At 51.1% G+C, this 25,441-nt stretch overlaps 10 protein-coding genes across 10 annotated transcripts; 6 read left to right on the forward strand and 4 right to left on the reverse strand.

Annotated features, from left to right (window-relative positions):
* Positions 1–381: 381 nt before the first annotated feature.
* ACET3X_003502 (uncharacterized protein) lies at positions 382–2,978 on the forward strand (the record flags this gene model as incomplete). Its single annotated transcript, XM_069448784.1, has 4 exons — positions 382–546; positions 849–1,757; positions 1,813–2,727; positions 2,793–2,978. 4 exons carry the CDS (start codon positions 382–384, stop codon positions 2,976–2,978), a joined length of 2,175 nt encoding a protein of 724 aa, XP_069310049.1.
* A 321-nt stretch (positions 2,979–3,299) lies between these two features.
* ACET3X_003503 (uncharacterized protein) lies at positions 3,300–4,101 on the reverse strand. Its single transcript, XM_069448785.1, has 3 exons — positions 3,957–4,101; positions 3,668–3,849; positions 3,300–3,591 (listed from the first exon to the last, which is right to left on the reverse strand). Exons 2-3 carry the CDS (start codon positions 3,846–3,848, stop codon positions 3,566–3,568), a joined length of 207 nt encoding a protein of 68 aa, XP_069310050.1. The 5' UTR covers position 3,849; positions 3,957–4,101; the 3' UTR covers positions 3,300–3,565.
* Positions 4,102–4,301: 200 nt separating this feature from the next.
* On the forward strand, positions 4,302–4,799 carry ACET3X_003504 (uncharacterized protein; the record flags this gene model as incomplete). The annotated part of the gene is made up of 2 exons (XM_069448786.1): positions 4,302–4,470; positions 4,606–4,799. 2 exons carry the CDS (start codon positions 4,302–4,304, stop codon positions 4,797–4,799), a joined length of 363 nt encoding a protein of 120 aa, XP_069310051.1.
* A 253-nt stretch (positions 4,800–5,052) lies between these two features.
* ACET3X_003505 (uncharacterized protein) lies at positions 5,053–8,055 on the reverse strand (the record flags this gene model as incomplete). The annotated part of the gene is made up of 1 exon (XM_069448787.1): positions 5,053–8,055. The coding sequence occupies one exon, from the start codon at positions 8,053–8,055 to the stop codon at positions 5,053–5,055; it is 3,003 nt and encodes a 1,000-aa protein (XP_069310052.1).
* Positions 8,056–11,452: 3,397 nt separating this feature from the next.
* ACET3X_003506 (uncharacterized protein) lies at positions 11,453–12,875 on the forward strand (the record flags this gene model as incomplete). Its single annotated transcript, XM_069448788.1, has 3 exons — positions 11,453–11,497; positions 11,688–12,064; positions 12,113–12,875. 3 exons carry the CDS (start codon positions 11,453–11,455, stop codon positions 12,873–12,875), a joined length of 1,185 nt encoding a protein of 394 aa, XP_069310053.1.
* Positions 12,876–13,519: 644 nt separating this feature from the next.
* ACET3X_003507 (uncharacterized protein) lies at positions 13,520–15,007 on the forward strand (the record flags this gene model as incomplete). Its single annotated transcript, XM_069448789.1, has 6 exons — positions 13,520–13,663; positions 13,712–13,764; positions 13,821–14,032; positions 14,087–14,676; positions 14,728–14,893; positions 14,958–15,007. The coding sequence occupies 6 exons, from the start codon at positions 13,520–13,522 to the stop codon at positions 15,005–15,007; spliced, it is 1,215 nt and encodes a 404-aa protein (XP_069310054.1).
* A 2,043-nt stretch (positions 15,008–17,050) lies between these two features.
* Positions 17,051–18,666, forward strand: ACET3X_003508 (uncharacterized protein; the record flags this gene model as incomplete). The annotated part of the gene is made up of 2 exons (XM_069448790.1): positions 17,051–17,908; positions 17,968–18,666. 2 exons carry the CDS (start codon positions 17,051–17,053, stop codon positions 18,664–18,666), a joined length of 1,557 nt encoding a protein of 518 aa, XP_069310055.1.
* A 185-nt stretch (positions 18,667–18,851) lies between these two features.
* Positions 18,852–19,664, reverse strand: ACET3X_003509 (uncharacterized protein; the record flags this gene model as incomplete). The annotated part of the gene is made up of 1 exon (XM_069448793.1): positions 18,852–19,664. The coding sequence occupies one exon, from the start codon at positions 19,662–19,664 to the stop codon at positions 18,852–18,854; it is 813 nt and encodes a 270-aa protein (XP_069310056.1).
* A 518-nt stretch (positions 19,665–20,182) lies between these two features.
* Positions 20,183–22,194, reverse strand: ACET3X_003510 (uncharacterized protein). The gene is made up of 7 exons (XM_069448794.1): positions 21,955–22,194; positions 21,713–21,905; positions 21,541–21,664; positions 21,338–21,489; positions 21,094–21,284; positions 20,880–21,049; positions 20,183–20,790 (listed from the first exon to the last, which is right to left on the reverse strand). Exons 1-7 carry the CDS (start codon positions 22,145–22,147, stop codon positions 20,233–20,235), a joined length of 1,581 nt encoding a protein of 526 aa, XP_069310057.1. The 5' UTR covers positions 22,148–22,194; the 3' UTR covers positions 20,183–20,232.
* A 1,088-nt stretch (positions 22,195–23,282) lies between these two features.
* On the forward strand, positions 23,283–25,388 carry ACET3X_003511 (uncharacterized protein; the record flags this gene model as incomplete). The annotated part of the gene is made up of 9 exons (XM_069448795.1): positions 23,283–23,394; positions 23,454–23,482; positions 23,535–23,918; positions 23,969–24,045; positions 24,097–24,195; positions 24,242–24,305; positions 24,359–24,494; positions 24,545–24,712; positions 24,763–25,388. 9 exons carry the CDS (start codon positions 23,283–23,285, stop codon positions 25,386–25,388), a joined length of 1,695 nt encoding a protein of 564 aa, XP_069310058.1.
* Between the last annotated feature and the right edge of the window lie 53 nt (positions 25,389–25,441).

Genomic DNA, 25,441 nt, shown 5'->3' on the forward strand with positions numbered 1-25,441 from the left:
TACCCAAGGCCAAGGTGCGTTTTCGCAGATCTCATGGATCAAACATGGAAATCAATGGAACTAAGTTCTTCGTCCCTGACGTGGCACGTCTTGTTCGTAACTCCCGTACCTTGTTGTTGACCTAAAGCTCAACCCGCTCTCACATCCCTGCATTGTTAATTCGGGTTGTTGGGCGGAAGAAGGAAGTATGCCACAACAAGTGCATTGCACGTGAATCTCTGTCGTTAGGAGTAGAGTCTGCTACATATCATGACAACGGCGCCTTTTGACAGGAACCTCAGTGCAAGACTTGACATCCACTCGCTTCACCCCACTTTGTTTCTTGTTTTTTGTTTTTTCTTACACTCTTTTGTAATTGAACTCGCACACTCTGCGGAAGATATGGCGACTATGCTTGTGCAAACTGAGGTCGAGTACCAGGCTCCGGTGATGATGGCAACGGCTGTATCTACGCCGCGGAAACTATGGGAACACCCTGATCCAAAGTCTACGGCCATGTGGAAATTTATGCAGGATGCCAATGCGAAACGGGGACTACATATGCAGGTACGTCTGGGAACTTGGAATGGGTGGATGAGAGACAAGACTTGGATAAAGCATCGAGATCGTTGATCGAGATCTTGAATACAGACCCTGGCCAGCGTCGTGAAGACGAGAGGAAGAAAGGAACGAACCAATTTTGCGCGAAGCTTATAAGTTCAGTGACATGGAGATGGGCGCATGGCTGCCGCATGCCATTAAGCCTTGTGGTCGTTGACAACAACAACAACAACAACAACAACAACAACAACAACAACAACAACCAGTATCAAGTATACAAGGTCCAGCAACGCTAACATGTCCTACAGAAGTTCCGCGACCTCTACAACTGGAGCGTCGGGCCCTCACGCACTGATTTCTGGACCGACATGTGGAAAGCCAGCAACCTCATCTACTCCGGCACCTACACAACCGTCGTCGACACTTCCTTGCCCATGGAAACAAACCCCCACTGGTTCAATGGTACCTACCTCAACTTTGCCGAAAACGTCCTCTTCACCGCCTGTCCTACCGATTCCTCTGTCCGCACCACAACCCACAAGGAGGAATCCAAAATCGCCTTGACCGAAATCCGCGAGGGCAACACCGAAATCCGACACTTGACGTGGGGTGATTTGCGCCGACGCGTGGGTGTTCTCGCGAATGCTCTACGAGCCAAGGGCGTTGGAAAGGGCGATCGTGTCGCTGTGATTGCATCGACGAGTTTTGACACGTTTATCGTTTTCATGGCGACGGTTGCTGTGGGTGCGCTGTTCAGTTCTAGTAGTACTGATATGGGTACGAAAGGCATTCTCGAACGATTGTTGCAGATTCGTCCCAAGTACGTCTTTGTGGATGACTGGGCAGTGTATAATGGGAAGACTATTGATCTGAGGCCGAAGATTGAGGGGATTCTTGAAGGTATGGAGAAGGGTGGCGTGGAGGAGTTTGAGGGCGTCGTCGTGCAGCCTAGGTTTCCTGCGACGCCGGCTGACGTTGGGAATTTGCCGAAGACGGTGCGACTAGATGAGTTTCTGGAGGTTGCGGAAGGGAACGAGACGTTGGTGTTTGAGCGAGTGGCCTTCAGAGATCCGTTTCTGATTGTATATTCGAGTGGAACGACGGGTGTGCCGAAGTGCATTGTACATTCGACTGGCGGTGTGCTCATGAATGTCTGCAAGGAGAGTATACTGCACAAGGAGATGACACCCGAGAGTGTGGTTCTGCAATACACTACCGTAAGTCCTCCCCATCTCATCAACAGCTTATCCATAGACTGACTGGTAAACACAGACTGGGTGGATCATGTACGTCGTGTCCGTACAAGTCTGTCTCTTCGGCACCCGCTCCATCCTATACGATGGCTCCCCCTTCCAACCCTCCCCAGAGGCCTTCCTCTCCATCCTAGAAGAACAGCGCGTAACCGACTTTGGTACCTCACCACGCTTCCTCCACGAGCTTCAAAAACGCAACATCGCACCCCGCGACCTTTTCCAACTCTCACACCTCAAGAGCGTAGGAACAACCGGCATGGTCCTCACCGAAGCGCAATTCGAATGGTTCTATGACACCGGTTTCCCCGCTTCCGTTCACCTACGCAACCAATCCGGTGGCACAGACATAGCCGGACGTTTCGGACTCGAAAACCCACTCCAGCCCGTCTACGCAGGCGGATGCCAAGGTCCTGCTCTGGGCACAAAAATCGAAGTCTACGACTCCCTCGTCGAATCCGGTCCGGGCTGTGCCGTCCCCGACGGCGAGCCAGGTGAGCTTGTCGCTACTGCCTCGTTTCCCAACCAGCCAATCTACTTCTGGGGCGACGACGCTCAAAACACGCGGTATCAGTCTGCGTACTTTACTCGCTTCCCTGGTGTATGGACGCATGGCGACTTTATCCAGATGCATCCCATCACAGGCCAGATATTGTTCCTTGGCCGCGCAGACGGCGTGCTGAATCCCAGCGGTGTGCGCTTTGGGTCCGCGGATATCTATAGTGTTATTGAGACGCACTTCCCAGAGGTGGCGGATAGTATCTGTGTGGGACAACGGCGGCCGGGGGATGCTGATGAGAGTGTTATTCTCTTTCTCAAGATGAACAAAGGGTTCGTGTATACGGACTCTTTGGTCGACAAGATTAAGAGTAAGATTGCGGAGGAGAGGAGTCGGCGACATGTTCCGAAATATGTGTTTCAGACTTGGGATATTCCGGTACGTTATCTATTCTCTACGATCTTTTGTTTCCAGATTTGAAGATACTAACACTTGTTCAATAGACTACAGTCAATCTGAAAAAGGTCGAGTTGCCCGTCAAGCAGATCGTGTCCGGCAAGAAGATCAAGCCGAGCGGCACGTTGGCGAATCCAGAAAGTCTCAAATTTTACGAGCAGTTTGCGGATGTGGAGAATGTGATTAAGAGAATGGCAAACAAGAGGAAGTCATGTAGGAGGAGTACGTTGTAAGTGGGAGAGATGATAGACCATTGGCTTGGTGTTTGGGTAATGGTGTCTGGTGTCTTTTCCCCTCTTCCTACCCCCTTTCCCATTTTGACTTCGACGTTATACCTATAGGCCCCTTTGCTCTGCATCAAATTTGCCATCTCGCGATGCATGTATATCTTAGACATAATACATATATAATCTTGCCATTGACATCACAAGCGCGGGACACTTGTTGTAAATCAATCCTACAGGTCAGCCAACGATGTAGCAGCGCGGTACGTCACGCGAATCTCTAGATAAGCAAACACGCACGACCTGCTTGTGAAGGAATAATAGTAATCGTTTGCATTCGAAAACCTCCCATTTTGCCCAATGAAGAGAAAATCAAGGCGCACTCCGTACCGCCATCAAGTAAAATCGGCGCATGTCTGAAGACTTTTTCTTTCGCCAATACGCCGCTGAACGCCCTTGTCATGCCTCCACGTCTTGCTCATCTCCCGCGACATCACACCTCGCGTATCCAGCTATCTCGCACGCCACATCATCACCACGCATCGCTGCCCATTGTGTGTGTGTGTAATACCATTGATTATCCATGTTTGAAGCGCTTAGTTCTTCTCGGCGACCATGTTCTCTGTACCCATAGTTAGCTCTGATTTCCCCTAGTACATGTACCCCGTTCTAGGGCTCATGAATATTCCTCAACATACTCTGCTGTGTCAAAAGCAGTCCGTAGCGCTTCTTGATGGTGACCCTGTGCCTCGAGTACTTGTCGTCGGGAGAGAAACGGGCGGGATGCGCGCTCTTGCTGACTTCGCCATCGATGACCTTCTTCAGCGTGTAGATGCGCTTGGCCGGGTTCGCCGGGTCGGGAATGTACATGAGATGCATGCTGTGGCAATGTCAGTCTGCGACTCTTTCTCGTCTGCCCAGTGTCGTGCTAGCTGTGGTCGCGCGGCATGCGCGTTCACAGCGCAAGAGGGGGTAGAGTTGACTAACGTGTTGGTAATAGAGGTGCTTAAGATTTACAGTCTAGGATGCGTGCTGGGCGAGCGAATGTAATGGGTAAAGGGGGGTGTTGTCGGCGCGTAGGATAGATAAGTTTCGCGATGTCGAAAGCTCGAATATTCCAGCGGAGTTTTTTGCGGACCACCGAGCTCTGGGTTTCCGCCAAGCCAACCACCCACCACACCCCTGCCACACGACTTTACCTTGTTTGGCCTGTTTGCATCGATTGGGCCCAAAACCTCCACATCATCCACTTTCCGCATGCCGCATACCGTGTACTGAACCTCACCTATTGTCTTGTGGTTGTCGCATACGTTTTTCACGTCTACAGAAAACATGGCGCGGTTCCAAATCATCCTTGCGGTCCTCGCATCCTTTGTATGGTGCTCGAGCGCGCAATTTGGCTTCTTCGATCAGATGTTTGGCGGTGGAGGCGGACAGCAACATCAGGAGGCACAGAACGTGAGGAGCGACAGTAGCTGGTATCAGGCACAATACGAGGGCGGTACGTTACTCTGTTCCTTGTCCACCTACCGCATCCTCGACCCTCGCTACCCGCCTACAACACGTCTATCGCACATGTTCAGCAACTACATCTCATGATGAGACACTCATATTCACCGCTAACGCTCCATGACAGCACAATGCTCTCACTACCTATGCCCCGGCACCCTTTCCTGCGTCCACTTCCCGCACCATTGCCCCTGCGCCTGGGAAAATGTAGAGGATAAAGTCGAGCTCGGCGACGGCATCGCCATCTGTGGCAGCAAGGGAGGATGGGTCAAGGGCGAGTTTGGAAAGAAGGTCGAGTTGGCCAGGAAAGGCCTGCTATAAGAGATGATGCATCAGGATCACCATACAAGATGGAGCATACATGATTAGGGCCGGCGATTAAAGGCTAGGTTGCGCAGAGCTGCTTCGAGCAGACATGAAGGACATGAGCATCACTTGCAACATACTATACGGCAAGCGGGAGGACTTGTGAAGAGGCTGGAGTTGGGCCGAACAGGCCAGGTCATGAATTCATCACATCGCCAATATATCAATACCAATAACGCCTGTACTATGCAGCGAGTGCCCCATCCCATCATCTCTTGACATATTTATACCGATACGCCTGTTTCCCATCCTTTGCCTCTCTCTCTTCATCAACACCAACCTCTTCTCTCCCCCACTGCCTCATCAGCACTTTGCCAAGCAGCTTCTTCTCTTCCTCTAGCTCCCTAACACTCTCGGTCCACTGACCATCACGCTTGCCCACCACTGTCTTAGCCTTCTCCTTCATGAGTTTACTGAGTAGAGTGGCTAACTTCTCATCCATTTGCTTGTTGATAGCATCGTTTTCAGCGGCTTGGTTTGCAAGGCGGGTCTCGAGGGCTGCGTTCTCGGAGCGAAGACTAGAGAGCTGGGCTTCTAGGGCGGCTATTGTGTCTTGAGACGGGGATGTAGATGATGCTTTGAGGGCCTTGTTGTCCTTGCGAAGGGTGGAGAGTTCGGATTTGAGGGTCTTTGTCTCAGAGACTTGCTTGCGGATGATGTCGCGGAGGTTAGCGATTTCGCTATCCTTTGCGTTTGTCTCAGTTGCAGATGTTGAGATGGTAGTGTCGTCGTCTGTCTCCTCTTCAAACTTGGCAGCTGCGGCCGCGCGGAGCCTTTCTACGTCTTCTTTGGCCCGCTTGAGGTCTTTAGCAAGACTCCTCTTCTCGGTACGCTCTTGCTCGAGCACGGCACCGGCTTTGCGTACAGCATCCTCTGCCTTGTCGCGGACATCATCCATCATAGCCTCGTGTCCTTCTATCATGTCTTCGTGTTGGTCACGCAACTCCTTGTACTTGTTCTCTGCTTCAAGCTTGAGCTCCTTCATCCTGTTGAGCTTCCTCTCGACGTCAGTCACGCGGCGATCTGCCTCGGCGCGAGCATCTTGCAGACGATCATTGGCATCTTCTAGGTCTTGTTCAAAGCGTTCTGCGTCAGCTCGTGCTTTGGCACTTTCACGATGAGCCTCTGCAAGCTGCTGGCGAAGATTCGTGTTGCCCGTCTCAAGGCTTTGTAGTCGACCCTGGGCTGTATTCAAACGTTGCTCAGCGTGCTGTTGCGATTCAACATAAGAGGAGAACTCTTGTTCCTTCGCGGACAGATCGGACTGAGCAGATCGCAGTTGAGACTGCAAGGACCTTATGCGCGCCTCGAGCTCTGCTACCTGAGGAGTGTGTTCATCGTTCGCAGTAATTCCGATATGAGGACGCTCTAGTTGAGATTCTAGGGACTTGGCATATCTTTGCAGAGCGGCTGTACTCTGCAGTTGTTGGTCTTTCGCAGCTAGGTCTGCAAGCGCAGACGCAAGCTGCGTTTCAAGAGAACCGACACGCATCTCCAGAGCACTTGTATTCGACCGATGCTGTTCCTTTGTGGTGCTTTCTGCGCGGGCGGCTTCGAGTTGCGATTGAAGATCTCTCACGCGAGTCTCCAGATCACCTGTACGACAAGGATCCTGGTCCGTCGCCGTGAGGTCCCTTCGTGCAGTCTCCAGCTCGGACTGCAGAGTGCGGAGCCGGGAGTTGAGATCGAGATTCGTATGAAACAGCTGCTGCTTAGCTGCCACATCGGCATGCGAGCATTCCACTTCAAATTTGGCAGCTTGGAGTTGGCCTTCCAACTCGGCAATACGGGCTGTGTGGCGTTGAGCTTTGGCCTCGACAGCGGAATGCATTTCGTCTCTTCTTCGAGCCTCCTCACGAGCTGCCTTGGCGTCAGATGTAGCCGTTTCGAGGCTGGACTGCAAAGCGTTTGCTCGCGCTTGGACCGAAGAGAGTTGCTCGGTCAACAACAGACGCTCCTTTTCGGCATCCTCAATACCATGTCCGGCTTCGTGTAGTTGCGTCTCCTTCAGGTCGTGAAGTTCACGCTCATGTATCTGCCGTACCTGTGCCAGCTCTGCTTGGACTTCCTCTAGCTTCTGGTCCTTGTCTTCGATCTCTTCGGTAAGTTGTCGTTTCGATTCTTCGAGAGATTTCCGCTGCCGTTCAAACTCTTCGAGCATGGTCTCCAGCTTGTTGAGATTTTGGAGGCGCATCTCTTCTCCAAACTCATGCATTCTGGCCTCCAACGCATCCTCTCGCGCCTTCATGTCGGCATCCGCAGCTGCGCGAGCTGCTTCATGATCTGCACGTTGCTGTTCCAGGTTTTTCTCTAGGCTTGACAGCTTTTCCTTATGCTTGTAGTTGTCGTTGCGTGTGCTCTCGAGCTCCGAGCGGGTATACGATAGGATCGTCTCAAGTTCGGTGATGCGCGATCGCGAAATAGACTCTTGCTCTTCGAGACGTTGTTGCAACTCTGCGATCTTATTCCGAGCCACATCCTGCTCACTTGTATCGATGATGGCCGAGGTGTGCCGTATGACCGTTTCTTGGGTAGGCTTGCGCGGTGTATCGTAGTCCTCGACGGTGGGTTGTAGAGATCGCGCTTTTGGGGGCGAGGATCGTGGAACCTGGAGATAGCTATGTCTTGGTGCATGTAGCGGCGTTCCCGCGATGGCGCCCTCCATCTCCGTGTCTGGCAGATTGCTGAGAAAACTCCGGACCTTCTCTTCATTTTCCATAGACCGTTCAGATGCTGGTATGCTGTGCTGGCGCTCATTCTTTGTGCCGTTCGCGCGCCTCGTAGGGGAAGTGGTACGAGATCGACTCTTCCTCCGCTGTTCGGTGTCCTCCACCACGACAGCCGGCTCGCCCACTTCAGTTGCCTGCCTACTCTCACTACCATCTTGTATAGCGTCCATTCTTATCACGGGTCGTTTTGTGTTGGCTTCTTTTCGCGATTTGATCTGCGCCAGCGGCAGATCTGCCGTCATCCAGTAGGTCATGTTCATGGTGAAGTCTTCGGGCCCTTCAATCTCGCTTGTGTCTACGTGATCGACAGGCGGTTGGTTGTGATCCTCGAGTTCGGTAGACTCGAATGTGGAATTGAGGCCCAGAGCATCGAGATCCATTTCATACTGTGATCCATCTTGGGACGGGCGACGCGCTGGACTGCGTTGAGGCGACTGGAAGCGCGTGGGGCTGGCCGTATACGATGAATGTGTTCGTACCATGGTTGGTATATGCGACTATGAACAGGGCGCGTCGCCGTGTCGTGATACTGGATACCGATAAGAATTGTGATGCCCGTGTCTGTTTGTTGTGGTAACGCGATTACATCCTGTCACACGAGTCAAACGGCCATGCACAGACCATCACCACGATTCATATCAGATTCCTTTGAAAGCAATGCTGCTGTGTCCATCAACAATCCCTTTGCGCATCAAAGTGTATGAGATCTGATGGACAATCTTCAATGCGTCAGTCCCGAGAATTGAGCAAGTTGATAGCTGATCATATCATGGACCGAACCACTTTCATCTATACATCCTTTCCACCAATGGCCTAGGTAATCACATCTCCCGTACAGAGAATCTCATACTGGTTCAACCGGCTGATCATATTCCTCACTCAGTTGCTACACGCTCAGAGTCAAGCACTTTATTTTAGCCAAATATCGTGCGAGTGCGAATGCGTATAGGAATGAGCAGAACAGTCAACCGGAAGTCAATGTCATGACAACGTAGGCTGCGCCAAAAATGGGTAACGGCTTCTCAGAACGTACTGTCTTCTAACAGGGCTACGCTGGTGTCTTTCAACATGATGGTATCTTAACCGCAAGATATGACGTTTCGAAAGCCACGCTGGGATGTCGGAATGTCCAATAACCCCGCAAAGGTGAAGGACGCAGTGAAAAGGGGATGAAGTTTTCAAACCGTCTGCTCCGTACTAGAGAAGCTAGTCGCAGGCCCATGGCTGACTGTGCAACCCCATCAGATGTACGAGATCCCCAAAATGCGTCTTTGATGTCGTGATTCTACGCCCTTCTCACACCCAGTGTGGCACTGCACAGCAAGACAATTCCACCGAGTGGACTCTAGTGCCCAGGCAGTCGGAGCAAAGATTGCTTCTCATTCTCTGTTGGACGAAGTTGGCTCTTGTCGGATGGCTTATCGGTCGCGCTTCGTTTGGTGATCATTTGCTGGAGTCGCAGTCCATGATCGGTCATGGTTCGTATATGTAATGAGCCGATTGCGGTCACCGTGCTCCAGTCACGGCCACTAGAGTCGAGCTCGAGTTCCGAGCTGCCGCGTTGGACAGTAAAGATAGCACAGAGATCGCATTATCTCTAGATGCAGTGCGACCACATTGCTGTCAAGCGGCACTCCATAATCGTATTGTGCAATGTCTTGTGCGAGGTATCGTCAGCCTTGATAGGCGGCCCTGATGTCTTGCAGGCTACCTATATCGAATTCAATGTCTTACCGTTAAACTCCATGTCATGCATGGCGGACGGTGTGCCGGCTTCCGTCGAGCGTAGGAAGGATAACAGCAAACATCGCAATCTGCAGGGAAGACGGATGAGTTGGCGAGGGGCAAGAGGACCAGACACAGTAAGAATGTGAGCAGCCCCCCCCACGCGTGTGATTCGAAGCGTCTCTCGCGCAAGCTTGTTTAATGTGCGTGCTGCGTATGCGGCGTCCGCTTGTGGGTCCGGGATGCTGAACCGAGAGGGGTCCTGCAGACGACATCATCGCATGGAGGTGATATCGGCCAATTCCGAGCTCGACGATACGATGACCCACCTTGTTGACGCTGCTCTCCCGAGCTGCGGGTAGCCGTTCGTCCTCTAGACTCGCGTGCACGTCATTGCGAGGGGGTCCAGTGAAGGTACAGTCGTCGAAGGACACGATGCACGGGCGGAATGGCAGACGATGCGGGGTATGCGCCTCTTTAGTTACACGACAGCGCGCACCAGGGTACTGGTCGCTCTGACATTCATCGCCGACCTCTTGTCTATGCTTGAGCAGTGCCGACTGCGGGGACTGGTGGTAGTGTGTGCGCGTATCGCGACGTGGAGCAAAGAGTGATAGTCAATCAGGGTCCGGTCGACAGCGGCGGCTATGCTCGGCTTCCCGCTCAGGGACAAAAGGCAACACTGCATGCATACACGCAATCATACCTCTCCTGCAATACCCATGGACTCGGTGGAGCTACCATCCCATGTGCTTGCTGATGGGGCCAGGGACTGCACATGCGCAGCTCATGCTGAGAGGCATGGCGTTTGTCATTTGTGTGAAAATCAAAGGACGTGTGATCGTTTTCAAAAGGCCCTCTCCAAGAGTCTGCCCGTCGGCGCCATGAAAACATTGTCGAGAACGCGGTGCAACTCTGGTAGTGTTGCTGGCGTCGATCAGGTACCCTCAAGCACAAGAGAGAATGGGTGCAGGCCGGATTGCATGTTGCAGCAGGCGGGCATGAGTGCTGGTGGTTGGCCTGGAGCACGGACAATCCCGAGGTCTGCTTGCAGCTCACAGAGTTGGTGCATGACACCAGCAACAAAGGGATAGACTGTTGTGGCTGGCTCTGACGTCCCATCCGCATACCGACGCTGACTCGACCTCCTCGCTGACTGTTGCTGGCCGCCGGCCAAAGAGGCCATTTCCCAGCATTATGGCCGCGCTGTCGTGGAAAATTCTCGGGCTGTCTCTTCGAGTCACCACACTCGGCACATATCTCTACTAGCGTTCGACTCACATAAAACGTTGATGCTTCCTAGCAACCACGGATCCACCCCACCAGCACCCACAGCTGTCCTTGGATACGTCGACTATCTTCCGATCGGATACCGTCCCACGCCTTCGCAGTAGACGTCAGCAGCAGCAGTAGCAGCATCCGCTCTACGCGCAGGACCGATTCTTGCGTCCAGCCATCATCTCAGTGTTCATTGCCGTCGAGTGTGCCACCCCACGCGCCCAGCTCGCCCCGCGCATTGCGCACGCTGCCCTGAAAACCAACTTTAGGGTTCACCCATCTGCCATCCACGAGCCTCACAGCCAATTAGACAAGGGTCACCTGCATTGATCCCCACGCTGCATCTCTTACCCCAGACTCACGGCATTCCGTCCCAAGTAAGCCACGCCTCAAAGTCACATACAGCGGCTTCCACACAGTGCCCTGCCATTGTGTCACTTTCACGCATGCCATCGGTCCGCAGCTGAATCGGTACGATTGCTCACAGCACCTTTGTGCCATATACACTCTCGGTATCCAGGCACTACACATCCCATTTCTCAGCTTCACATACCCAGTTAGTGGGATGAATTTCGGCTTCAAGAACAATACTTCGCACTGGCCTGTTGGACAAGAACACATCAACCGATAGCCTGGTCAGCTCCCCCGCATTTTTATCTGGGCCTGCATATCGTCATTACTTCCCAAAAGTCTCGGAACAACGATAAGCTTGCTTTTTCTTCTACCAATACTGTTCCTGGAGGCTCCACAGACCCTCTAGCAAGCCTTGTCAAACCGACTTACCGAATCGGAAACGAGTCCCGCACCCAGCTACCCACGGCACGCGAGCCATCGTCATCGAGAACGCCTATTCTTATCTCATCTTTGTAGCACGTAATGGACTCATCTTTGACACTCCTCAGTGCCAACATCCGAATTCTTGTACGTGGGCTTTCTCTTCCTCATGCGCCTTGCTGCATTGCATGGTAGCAAAAGTGTCCGTGTCTTACACCGAAGGGTGCCTTGGTGGCGGGTCCTTCATGCACGACATTCGGAAGGGCAACTCTTATAATTTGCCTCCCACACAAAATTTTCTCTTCCATGGACATCAGCTAACATGATCACCTTCAAGGACACTCAACTTGCTCTGATACATATTCCGCTGCATCTGTATCGCAACTTTCTCCAGTCGATTCTTCAACTAGTACTGCCCAATGCAACGCGCAAGGCCTTCGGGAACGGCTCTGGTGCCGTGCAGCCTCCGAAAGGCTGGCCTTGCGAGCATCCCTTTGTGAATATCTCCATCACGCCAGTCGAGTGCTCCATAGTATGCTCAAGGACACGTGCTAGTGAACTGTTTGTGCCTGTTCTCAATTTGTTGGATGCTGAGTCAAGAGAATCCGTCAGTATCACTGCAGATGACTTCGTCGTAATGCAAGTCGATGGTGAAGGACTTGATGCAGGTCAACGCGTCTTGGAGCTGACGAGTCCTCTCGCTCTGGCCGGAATGTGAGTAGAAATCGCCGTGGAGAGTACACAAGGCTGACTTTGTTCTAGTCCCATCTTCTTCATCACCACGTACTTCTCCGACTACATTCTTGTCCCTTTGCGGCATCGATCACAGGTCGTACAGGCACTAGAGGAACGTGGTTTCCAGTTTGAAAAGGACACTTCCTCATACGTCAACTCGTTCCAACATGGCCGCAAACACTCAGCCGGGTCACTAGAAGTTCAACCGCCCAGCACCCCACCGCCGACCACTATATCCGAGCTCCAAACCAGGACCTTTGCAACGCTCAAGCGCCGAAGTATCGTCCCTACAGTGGATTCCAGTATCCGGCTCGTTCAGTGTGCCGGTCGCCGGGATAGCGCAAATGGTATGAACCAAGCTCGAAACCGCAACAGCATGACGACTGCCGCCGACGACGCACTCCATCTTGGTCTCGTAAAATGCCTCATCACTCAACCATATCCGAAATTTTTATCCCTCACGCTAACTGACACCGAATCGGCGGCATTGCTATTCGACCACACTCTACTGCCGCATTTTGCGCAAGATACTCTCCTCGGCTCAAGAGATGAGTTTCTGACGCCCATCACACTGGATCTGCGGGATTTGCCAATGGAAAGCACCGGCATTGTGTGTGGTGTAGCCGGCAGATTGGTTGGCGAAACGACAGGACAACTGGAGAATCCAGTCGAGATGAGCTATCTGAGTACCGCGCGTGCCGGAACGGTCATGGTAGCTGAAGAGGAACTGGACCGCGCACTCTTCGCTCTGCGCGGTGCTGAAAATGGGGTGTCAAACTCAGACGAGTAGTTGTGCGCTGGACATGCAAGCGCGGCATAGTCTTCTGACATGCTCTGAGGCGCAGGAAGGTCGCTTGATTCAGCCGAGTATAAACCTTTCCCTTTCCATTCGGCTTTCGTCGGCTCTTTCTTCGCTCTAGTAAGAAAGGTCGCGTGGGTATGTGCACGTAGCTGTCATAGTGCTAGGCGATAGCATCAAAAAGTTGTCTTTCGTGTTTACGTATGAAGAGTCCATCACGTATGCGGCGCGACCTCTGTGCACTAGGTTTGGTTGGTGCAAGTAGCGTGGTCCTGCGTGTGCTTCAAGGCATGAACATCCTGTCGCTTCAGCTCTCTACATCTGTCCTGCGTATCGTTGCCATGTACGACAGTGTAACTTGAGTTTCGCGTCTCTGTTGATTACATGGCCTGTTCTGTGAAACGCTTGAGAATTGATGCAGCCACCTGTTCTGTACCAATCATGATGGAGAAGCCATTTTGGCCCCCACTGCGGCTGAACACCTAATGTCGTTCAGCTCTAACGCGTCGCAACATGTCTCAATTTTATGCTACCCCGATTATTGAGCGGACCTTCCACTGTCAACGTCTCCGTCTTCGGTTCAGATTCGCTGCAAACATACCCAGAAAACCTCCCCCAAACCCCCCACTACGGTTATGGCGACAGGGCATTCACCACTGGCCTTCATAGAGAACAAGGAAGCACCTGTCGTCCTGATCGAAGTAACCAGCGATGGTCATGCCAGGAGACTGGAAGTAACCGACGACCTAATTGATGGATACATTGAAAATGACTTCTCGGCAAGTCTGTAACACACCTACTGCAGATGCACGCTAACACGAAAAAAGACATATGGAAGCAGAATCGAGCAGCCAGCGGATGTGGAGACTATTAAGCTCTTGTGAGCTTGTTCTCAGGTCGTATCACGGATGTAATGCTAACATGCTTCGATCGTAGCTGGTCCAGACGCATAGGAGATTACAATGGCAACATGACACCAGTACCTTTGTCACCGCATACTTTCAGACGCATCGCTCAATTCTCACGGATCCCGGAGATCTATGCGCGCGTATTAGACTACAAAGCAGCGACATGCATCTTCGCTACTCCCCAGTTGCCTCTGTTTCTGCGGCATACCTCGCCAAAAGTGATTCGAAAGCGATACTTGAGTAAGGACCAGATATATACATGTGCAGACATGGCTAATGAGACCATTAATGTAGGTTTTATCCTACAGTCTGCACCCGGCGCGATGTCCCATGTGTGTGTGAGCGCTTCCTTCACCTATGATTTCTCCACCAAACACATGTATGTCTTCATGCATGGCCTCGCAAGCAACAACTACGATCGGTTTTCATATGCAATTCAAGGAGGCGCCTCGAGCACGTCAGCATTTCTCATTCCGAGTATCATCGTACGGTTCAACCTTGAGCAGCGAGTGAAAGCACTGAACCTCTGGCAAGATAAAATCTATTGGAATGAACGGAAGATAGGCATCCGATTCGACCACTATGATAATCCTGAGTTGTCGAGTATCGACTTCAGTACGCTGTCGAAAGACCTTAATGCTGCGAACACAAATCTCGCATTTATAATTCTGCTTTGCAAGAGTACTACGCGTATGCTCGAGTTTCTTGATCAGGTTGCGAGGAGATACAAAAGCCAAGCGGACAGTATGAAGGTAGCCCAAGAAGAATCAGTTGAACTTGAACAACTGCTCCTTGAGACTAATGCGGAACTGCGGTCCTGGAACGCAGGACTAGAGGATCGAGCAGAATACCTGTCTAAGAGGGGGCAAGCCTTAGTACAAACTGTGAGTAATGCACAAGTCCTTTCTTCGGTATGCTGACGTTCACTTCTCCAGATTTATAGCGGGATTGCTCAGCGCGACTCTGCGATAAGTCTTCGTTTAGCGAGCACGAGTACCAGCCTGGCACAATCGTCCCAAAGCATGGCAATATCAACATCTCGTGATAGTGCTGTTATGAGGATAATCGCGGCGATTACTGTCTTCTTCTTACCTGCAACCTGTAAGTAGTGCCCGTGTACCAGGTGCATGTGAGACATATGCTGACTTCACAAACCTACCTTCAGTCACTGCCGTGAGTCTGATCATATCACATGAAGTCCGGACGCAAGCCTAACAAATGCAGACATTCTTCAGCACCACATTCTTTAATTTCAACGAAAATCTAGGTGACCGCGTATACTCTCGTTGGATCTGGCTGTACTTCTTGGTTACAACTACGCTGACCTTGATCGTGGTAGTGGGTACGTGGCTCTTGTGGCGTAAGAGAGAGCGCGAAGTCATGGCAACTTTGACAGCACCGAATGAGGAACAAGAATTGGATCTCACGGGCGTTGAACCCGATCAACTTATTGAGCAACAAAGTGGCAATGTGGCGCGGAGAGCAGCTGTCACAAAATTACGTGCAGTTTCGGGTCGGGCTCAATCGACAACCCGACAAAAAACAACACATGGAAAAGCAGAAATGAGCGCATAACGCGAGCTAAAGAAGAAAGAAAGAATCCAAACATTCAACATCGAGTAATAAGCGAACACCGACACTTGTTGTAGAGGTGTATTGTCCAAAGCCGGTAGTGCTTCTCTTCTTGGTTATTGCTGGGTCACAGTGGTTCATGGCCTGTTTACGTTCTTAAAATCTGGAGTCACGAGGCAAGGATTTGTGATGGGACATCTGTAGTGATTCAGACGGTGCTAGCCTAATTACTACCTAGGCAGTTCAGGGCCTGGTAACCTTGCTGGTACTGATTACGACTTGCGTAGCACAATAAGTCCCGGAAGAGGCTTTATCCTTTCCCATGCAAGTCTTCATATGCCTGAATCAATATTCCCCGCAGCTTCACCGATCCTTTCGTTGACTTTCCTCCAAAATCATTACCGTCGGTCCAAAGTCCTGCTCCTCTTCTGTATCAGTGTTGACGCCTCTTCTTATCATATCATCCTGGGATTCTTCCTCCGTAGCAAAGCGATAGCACCTTGTCTCGGCTAGTCCAAAGCGCTTTCCCTTCACAAGGAAGGCTTTGGTACCTCGATGCGTAATGACAACGATGTTGTTATATGTTACGGACATATCTTTCAGTTTGCTTCGTACATTTTCTGCACGCGCAGTAGCGCCTTCGATACTGTGTTCTGGATAGTCCCACTCTTCATGACATTCAGAGAAGTCGAACTGCGGAAATTTTGATGCCAGCTCTGCTCGTGAAAGACCCTTGTTGCAGATGGCGTCATTGGCTTCACGAAGATCGGGCCAGATCTGTGTGGGAATTTCCCAAGGACCTGCTCTAGTCAAGAAAGGAAAAACGTTCATAGCAGTTTCTATCGTGCGTGTCATGGGTGAGATGAGAATTAGGTCCGGTCGAACAGCGAGATTTATGCGTTTGGTGGAGGCGTTACCGGCTTTTGTTAATGGCGGATCTCTGTCCGGATAGCCGCGCTGGACGTTGTGAAGTGCTTCACCATGGCGTATGATATGCACAAGCGGTGTCATGACAGTGACACAGTCAGGTTAACGAGACAGAGATCATAACCAGCGTCCAAGTTGCGATCGACGAATGTTTCCGGTTGTCAAATGTCCACGGACGTAAGCTTTGACGATGACCCCTCTCATTACTGAAGCTAATGATCAAAATGGATTAGTGTCATTTGCATTCAAAGCTCCCTGCTTCTGCATGCTGGGTTTCACCATCCACCACATTCTTCCTGCACTCATTCCGGTGGTTAATGTTCCTGCCGGGGCTCATATTCCTACATTTTCCGAGTGAGCAACGAAGCTTTACCGAGGAAGCTTGTTAGCGGTGCACAACTTGTTTGGGATGTAACGATCGTCATCGTCAATGCCGCCGAAAGATCTCCGCGAAACCCGATATCGGATCGATCTGCATCTGATAAGATGAGATTGATAATATGCTCCACTAGGGGTGGTGGAGCCAAATGGCGAGCATCATACCGACCTCCATATCTGGCAGAGTACTCGTGTTGCGACAAGGTGTAGGAAAAATCTGCAATTCTTCATGCATCACCGACTCAGTACGAGGCTCCGGTGTCTAGGACTGCGTGCTGTAGTCAAGCGATGTAACCCCAGGATGTATAAGAACGAACACGTCGAAAGCTTGACTGGCCTCGGCACTTGTGCTTTATGGTTCAACTACGCGGCCACTACAACATGATACTTCAAAGCATCATTTTTGCCTCGTTGGCTTCCCTTCTTGTACATGCCCAGAACAACACGAATCCACAATGGCCATGGCAAACCTTCAAATCACGCCCGGGATTTGAGCCTCCAGTGCTCTCCATCAATAAGACTGGCAATACCTCACCAGGGCAGATTCTCTTCCCCCTAAGTGGTAATGGAGCGCACAACTACAGCCTTAACATTTTCCAAGAAGATGGCGAACTAGTCTGGCAGTCAGGATATGGCGACTATGCCGCATTCCGAAGAACTACGCTCTTCGGCGAACCTGTACTTGCCTACTTCTCTGGCGTCTCTTTTAGTGAGCCATGGGGTTTTGGGTATGGGGTGGTTTACATCCTCAACCAACAGTACGAGAATATCTACAACGTCATGCTGTTGAACTCGACATATCCACTGGAGAGCATCTCTCCCCTATACGACGCCACGCAGTACCAGCCTTTCAGCTGGATCGACATGCACGAGAATGTTATTACGCCCGAGGGTACCATGTTCGTTGGAGCTGTGAACGTTACGCCATGGGATCTATCATCTATTGGCGGACCAAAAGATGGCTGGGTTGTAGATTCCATTGTGCTGGAGCTCAATGTGACGAACAGCGAGATACTTTGGCAATGGAGTCATCTCGACCATGTGGATCAGATTTCGCTCGCCAGTGCTGTGCCTACATACCCGCTTCGCGATCTGGGCAGGAATAGCAGTTATCCTTGGGGTCCGTTTCACATCAACTCCGTGGAAAGGTTTGATGATGGTAGTCTCTTGATCTCGTCAAGGCATTATTGTTCCATTTTCAAGGTCAACCGCAACGGAACAGTTGAGTGGACATTGAATGTGAGTCTTGCATACCTTTTCCACACTCACCACTAGGCGTAGCAGCAACGAGCATGAAGCTGACATACTACGAGGGTTACTCCGGAGGCGATTTTACACTCATGAATAATCTCTCCTTCTGCTATCAACATGACGCGCGTCTGCACCCATCTCGACTACCCAACACAACTACGATCTCTCTCTTCAACAACGACAACAGCGCCGTTGTGTCTCATGTTAATCAAACCACGGGTGTCTTTCTCTCGATTGATGAGCGCAACATGACCGCGTCGCTGCTACAAGAACTCGCCGACCCCAAAGACGCCGTGTACTCCGTCAGCCAAGGCAGTATGGAAGTGCTCCCTTCTGGTAACATCGTCATGGGATATGGAAGCGTTCCAACGCTCAAGGAGTTTGATAAAGACGGCAACGTAGTGTTGAGCGTATCTTGGGGCGAAGCGGAGGCGGTACAGAGTTACCGTAGCTACAAAGCCGAGTGGGTTGGTAAACCGAGCTCAAAGCCAGATGTGTACGCGTGCAAGTCGAGCAACGGTACGGAAGTCTACATGAGTTGGAATGGTGCCACAGAGCATCGGACGTGGACTGTGTTTGGCGGTGCATTCAATGGAAGCTTGAGTGAGATTATCAGTTTAAACAAGACCGGTTTCGAAACCAAGGCAGCCGTTCCCCAATCACTTGGTTTTGTAAGGGTAGAGGCAAATAGAAGAAACATCGAGAACGGTGTCTCAGATGTCGCTGGTGTAGTTGAGACGTGCTAGATAGGATCTATCCTACACCAATTGCACAAGCCTTGTGCTCCAAAAGCCTGCTGAGTTGCCAAGACGTAATGGTGGGAGAGCAATCTTCTCTTGCTGGACCTGATGCTCGAGAACTGTTCGCGTTGAAGGTATCTTGAATTTGTACCCATGCTCGGTTTTCTCCGGCGCATGAGAGCAGCCTCGACTTACCACGGGTATCCTCCGGAATTATGGATAAACTTGCCACACTCCTCGTCTCTCTTTCCATCGACAAGTTCCATGATACTCATTACTGTCTCTTGTGCACTCCTCGCACCGAATTCTTTTTTATTGTACGGACCCAGGTTAGAGGCCGTGAAACCAGGGTCATAGCAAAAAACCTTCATTCTCGGACTGTTTTCCCCATTTCTTGCCTCGGCGTCGCTTTCCTTGGTGCCTGCAAAATCCACCTGATCGATCCCCAATCCATGTTCCACATACAAACACGCACTGATCATATTGAAAGCGACCTTACTAGCGCGATATGGAAGAGCCTGAATCTTGTACATTGGGCTTTCTGGGGCGAGGCGGCGGCCAATCGATCCCGCTCCTGAGGATATGTTGACGATTCGCGGATTTTCGCTCTTTTTCAGCAATGGAACGAGCGCTTTCGTGAGAAGCCATGGCCCGGTTGCATTTGTGTCGAAAGCCGTAGTCAAGCGTTCACGCTCCGTCAAGCCTTCTGGTAAGGCGACTGCTGCATTGTTGAATAGAATGTCAAGCTTGCCGTGCTTTTGTTCGATAAGCTTCGTGGTTTGCTCGATGTGGTCGTCGTTCTGCAAGTCGAGATGCACAAGCTCGATGGTGCCCGGTAGCTTGCGTGCTTGCAGGTCTTGGAGGGCGGCAGAGCCTTTGGATGTAGAGCGGGAGCCGATAAGGACGTGGTATCTTCCTCTTTGGGCAAGTTGGTGAGCGATCTCGAAGCCAATTCCGCTGTTTGCGCCGGTGACAAGAGCTATCTCTTTGGCGATGGACGACATTGTGGGTGATTGTCAAGTTCTAAATACTCAAAGCCAAGACAGGAGGACTGAAGCTGTGTTTGAATGACAGAAATACTGCTAGAGATAAATGTCAAGTATTTATCATAGCTACAAGAATTTGGCTCACAGCCGGACATGTGAGTCCAAATTCCGCAATGTCGCGCTGCGGTCAGCGTGGCTGTTAAGCCGATTCCGCGTGTGCAAATATGGACAATACACCGTGCCCGTCATTTCGTAGTTCTGGCCACCACGTCCGACCGGAAGGGCTGAGAAAAAGTGCACTAGTTGGCTCATCGGGATGGCTCACGGCCTGATGCGAGCGGGACAACGTTTGCGGAGATGCGGAAGGATTTCAAGGTTGGTTTTGCACTTTCAATCACCAGAGTTAGTGCCAAAAGGGACTAGTGAAATTGCACAGACATCCCGGGCTCTTGCACGTTGTCAGCGTCATCCACAGCCGGTCAAGGACGCATAATGAAGGAACGCGAAACCAGGAAATTTAGATCACATGGTACTAGGTATGATGGCCTCTTACTTCATTGAAACTATTGACGCACTACCAGCTGGCCTACACAGCGATACCATTCGGGCTGTGAACTTGCGGAGACAATGAATCAGCCCTCATCTCTTTCGTAATGACCTCCGGCGTTTTGAGCCAATCCTGATGTACCAGACCTCTCCCACGCTCAGTCATTTGCAAGTGTGGCAGCTCCTGCCGTAATGCAGTGATGCCACCCTTCACGCTGCTCGCTAGGATGGCTTTCGCACGAAGCACGCTTGTGGCAACGCGGGCAGTATCGCCATCATAGCAGACGATATATACATTCTTACCAACAAGATCGTGTGCGCTGATGCGCTCGGGCGTGAACGTAGCCTCTAACTCTCTCCATTGCTGCTCGAGGACTGTGGCGTCCGAGAAGGGGCTTGGCGTAGACGCGTTGAGGCTTTGTAGCGGCAGATTGTATGAGCCCGGGATGTGACTGGTGGCGAAGTCTTCGGGCTTCCTCAGATCCAACAAGATAGCGCCAGTGTGTTCTTCGACGGTATCGGCAATTTGCGTCAGCGCTCGTGTAGGGGTAAGCTCCCATGCTTCGTCGTAGCGGTATAGGTCAACTGCTGTAAGGTTCTAAAGATATTTCAGACACGCTTCAGTCAGACAGGATAGCTTTCCAGCACGCTATGTAACAGATCAAAGTAAGAAAAGGTAAGCCTTACCTCGTTATGTATGGGTCGGAAGGCGGTGCTACCGAGCTTGTCGAAGTACTCATCTATATACTGGTAAGGGCCGTCGCAAGCGATGAAAGCACAGTCAATCAGTCCGTTGACATCAGCAAGCTCGGACAAAGTTCCCGAGCTCTTCCGCTTTTCGAGGTAGTTAAAGAGCCCTGGTGCTGTCAGCTACTGCATGTCGAACGCTTCTTTCACCTACCCTGCAGATTGAAGCCCGAGGAGGGGCCACAAATCAGTCCTGCTCGACAGAGTTGTAGAGATAAACCGAAAGCGTCCTTCGATCCAACCTCTTCTACAATATCAACGGAGTCGCGCCACGGAAACTCCACAGGGCTTAGGAGAGCGAGCGATCTGGGCCCTGGTACACGGTCGCCAGCGGCAGTGCATACACTAGGCACATGATCAGACTATGAAACTCCGAGTGGCAGTACATCACAACTTACCCTAGTCGAACCACGGAAGGCTTGGCCGATTTGAAATACTGGCCGAGTCCTGTCATCGTGCCAGAGGTACCCATGCCTGCACAGATCAGGCTGATGTTAGGTAATTGTTGGTGAATCTGCGGTCCAGTCCATTTGACATGCGATTGCCAGTTCTTCAAAAGCAAGTCAGCATTGCGCCAGGCAAGGAGTACTGGGTAGCTCACTGCATCATTTTCGTACTGATTGACATTTAGAATTGATTCGTCTTGCTCGGCCAATACCCTCGCTCGACGAATGCCGCCGCGTTCGTCATGTGGTTCGGGCTGGGATGGGCCCCCAAAAAGTGTACTGCTGATAATTTAGAAACTGGCTACGGTCAGGCATTACTTGACGTACACATCCAAACCAAAGAATTGCATGAGCCGCAGCTTTGGGCCCGAAGTCTTGTTGCTTAGGAAGGCGCGAACATCTTGTATCCCGTGGTTTATACGAGAAACCAGTGCTAAGGAAATTACAGTGGATCCTGAGCTATACTCAACCACTGTTTTTGACTTCGCCGGATGAACCTCTTTGGTCAACATGTTCAACGCTGAGTCGCATGAGTGATATGCAATGGTGGTAAGTCTTCTTTCGCATACCAGGCATGATCTTGACGTTGTTAGACGGATGCATCGACATCATCTTTGCGTGTATTCTGACCCCATCGTCGTAGTACGGGTTCAAGCTTGGTGGAATCTCGACTAGAGGAAGCATTGGTTGGTGGTCAGGGTCGAAATAGTTTCGAAGAGCATCTGGCCCAGAGTAGGCATTCAAATAATTTCGTGAAACCATATTGCAAAGTACCCAAGATGTATGGGATGATATGATGGGTATCCCGGCGTTGGCTCAGCCTGCCCTTTAACTATCAAAGGCCCTAATGTTAATACATCGGAGCATGGAAGAAGTCGATGCTACTGTATGACCAGCGGATCAACTGGGCTAGCGCTCTACGACATTAGTGTAATGCGGGATGCAACAATGAAGGTGCTCATCGGTGTCACTTCGTGGGTGGTGTTCGCTGCATCACTAGTTTGCAGATCAACGTCGGAGAAGGATTTGTACGGCAGGATTCCCGCTGTGGTCAAGGGACGCTCCAGATTAGCCAAGACGCGCGAATATCCTCTGCAGGCGATTGTGCGACCGGCAAGCTTCGTAATAGGAATGTCCGATGGCATCGTGGGGATTTTGGATGGACTCGAGAGATATTGAGCACATTGATGGCGGCCGTTCGGGACAGGATGCGACCATGCTAGCATGCTTACGGATTAGCGCCAATGAACTTAAGTAGCGTTCAGGAACTTCCATGAGTCACGACCATGGTCATTTGCATACCTGATTCAACGACAAGGCCGGAGAGCACATTTACTGTACATGAAGTAGAAACCCGCATCGGCAATTCCTTTTTACGTGAAGTTCCTGCGCATAACGCGCTCCCAATGTACTCACTCGTCAAGGGTTTCACATCGCAGTCTGATCCAAGACGGGACGTGGTGCGAAGCTGGAGCATACGATCTTGGCTGTCGCATCGCATCGCATGTCACTTGTCACTTATGACTACCGAATGCGGTACCCGCGCACCTCGTGTGCCGCTAGCAGGCGTCGTTCAACGAATTGCAACGCATTGGGTCTGTAGCGCGCACCTCGCATGTTTAGCTGATGTATTTGAGCACTATAGTGAGAGACTTGAGCTACAATCGATCGGCATTGGAAAGTCAACTTGAGTACTGCATGTCATGTTATGGCCACAAACCCTGTCGACGTCTGCGCCAACTTTGTACCCACCACACGGAGCTGAGGCCATATTTGTCGGACTCTGCCCATGTCAGATCTTGCTATGTATCAGCTAGGCACCCTACAATAATATAAGTCGCTCGCAGTCCCGATTTCGCGTATAAGAGATATCGAGCCATATAGTTGTACCTATACCATGACTATGAAGGACGAACCTGCAGCTGGTGTGGGCGTACCGAAGGAGCCTCACTCCGAAACGCCGCAAGCTCGAGCACTCAAACAGCCCCAGGAGTTCAATGAACAAACCAGTAGGTGACGCGCGAATCAAAGCTTCAACTTCCACCGACCTTCGGCTTACTGAGAAAAGATTACGTTCCGGTCAAGACCATCATTACAGTGGGTAGTACATAGGCCATTCCAATTTCATTCGATACTTACGTATCAGTAGATATTCCTGGCTTGCGCAAGCGTTGATTTGCTGGCCTTGATGGACCAGACGACGCTTGCAGCCAGTTTGACTATCGTCAGCAGGGATCTTAACGCCAGTAACGAAAGCTCTTGGATTGCGGGCGCGTACTTCTTGACGTCCACGTCATTTCAACTGCTATACGGGCGTCTTTCCGATATATGGTCCCGCAAGGTGCTCTTGATCATCGGCATTGGCATCTTCTTTTTCGGCTCGCTAGCTGCTTCCTTGGCACAGTCCGCTGTACAGTTGATCGTCTTCCGTGCATTCATGGGCGTGGGTGGTGGAGGTTTGATGACAGTGGCCCAGATGATCGTATCGGACATTGTACCTCTTCGGGAAAGAGGGAAGTACCAGGGTATCCTCGTAAGTGACGTTAAGATGTGCTCTGCCGTATTCTACTGACAAACTGTTAGGGCTCAGTCGTAGCTCTGGCGCATGGCATTGGGCCAGTCATAGGTGGCGCAATCGCTTCCCAAAGCCACGATTCTTGGTATGAAGGTTTTGTTGGAATTGAATCAGAATCATACTAAGCCGTTCCAAGGAGGTGGATATTTCGGCTCAATCTGTTCCTCTGCGTTCTGACCACTGGGTCTGTCGTGTTCTTCATGCCACTCAGAAAAGTTAAGGGTGAATGGAAACAGTGAGTAGCGACATCACACGCCGCTGAAGATCGCTGACCAGACCAGAAAAATAGCAGCTATTGATTTCTTCGGAGCATTCCTAGCCCTCGCTGGATCCGCGTTGCTTGTAGTATGTTATCTGATACCACTTATCGTCCACGCATCCAAAACTTACCGTTGTAGCTTGCCTTGACATGGGCAGGCGGACAGTACGCCTGGGACTCTGCTCATGTAATTTCTACCCTAGTCATTGGAGTTGCAGTCTCAGTGTTCTTCATCATATGGCAGTGGAAATGCACCAAGGTACCATTGATACCGAGTATGTTTGTTGCGAACGATACGGAGTGTTTTGTACTGACCCCCAGGCAGTGACAATATTTACATCCCGAGTCGTCAATGGTGCCACACTAACGATGTTTGTGAATGGCTGGAACTTCCTCGTTCAGATTTACTACATCCCTTCGTTCTATCAGTTAGTCTATGGCTATACAGCTGTGAAGTCTGGGGCACTACTACTCCCCATAACACTCACGCAAAGTAAGGCAACTACTACCAGTGAAGACGATATGTATCTAACTTTATTACAGCTCTTTTCAGCACGCTTTCAGGCCTCGTCGTACACTGGACTGGTCGGTATAGGGAGTGCCTGCTTGTAGGCTGGGCAATATGGGCGATTGGCCTAGGCCTAATATCGACGCTCGACAGTCCCTCTCTTGGAAAACAGATAGGCTACGGTCTACTTGCTGGTCTTGGACTTGGAAATACGCTGCAACCTTCGCTGATCGCTGTGCAAGCGGGCGTGGAGCGCAAGCACATGGCTGTTGTGACTTCAACTCGCAACTTCGTACGCAACCTTGGCGGTACTCTTGGTCTCGCGATCTCTGGCACGATAATCAACAACGCAGTTCAATCATCGTTAGTCCCTTACGGGCTTTCGAAGCCAGAGATTCGACTGTTGCTTGATACACCAGACATGTTTCGCGATTCAGTCGGCCTAGAGCGTACGGAAGTGATCCGAGCTGCACTTGCTGCAGCGTATCAGCAAGGGTTTCGAGTGGTTTTCACTGTTGGTGCAGTGCTAAATGCACTTGCATTCATCGCTGCTTGGTTCTTGATGCCTCAAGTAGAGCTGACCAGGAAGGATGATGCTCAACTCAAGGAAGAGGGCAAGAAAAGGCAAGAGGAAAAGCGCGGTACAACTGGATCTGTCTAGAGTGTTCTATCGAGGATACTCAGAACAGAAACCGTCGACAACTATGGTACATG

This window comes from Alternaria dauci, chromosome 2, assembly GCF_042100115.1.
Source record: "Alternaria dauci strain A2016 chromosome 2, whole genome shotgun sequence".
Lineage (NCBI taxonomy): Eukaryota > Fungi > Ascomycota > Dothideomycetes > Pleosporales > Pleosporaceae > Alternaria > Alternaria dauci.

What these genes read in the sequence shown, in the direction of transcription:
- ACET3X_003503 (XM_069448785.1), bottom strand. Translation starts at nt 3,848, where the DNA reads ATGCATCTCATGTACATTCCCGACCCGGCGAACCCGGCCAAGCGCATC. An exon ending in ACTGCTTTTGACACAGCAGA is followed by an intron (nt 3,592 to 3,667) that starts GTATGTTGAGGA and finishes CTATGGGTACAG; the next exon opens with AGAACATGGTCGCCGAGAAG.
- ACET3X_003510 (XM_069448794.1), bottom strand. Translation starts at nt 22,147, where the DNA reads ATGGTTTCACGAAATTATTTGAATGCCTACTCTGGGCCAGATGCTCTT. An exon ending in CAACGTCAAGATCATGCCTG is followed by an intron (nt 21,906 to 21,954) that starts GTATGCGAAAGA and finishes CATGCGACTCAG; the next exon opens with CGTTGAACATGTTGACCAAA. An exon ending in CAATTCTTTGGTTTGGATGT is followed by an intron (nt 21,665 to 21,712) that starts GTACGTCAAGTA and finishes AATTATCAGCAG; the next exon opens with TACACTTTTTGGGGGCCCAT.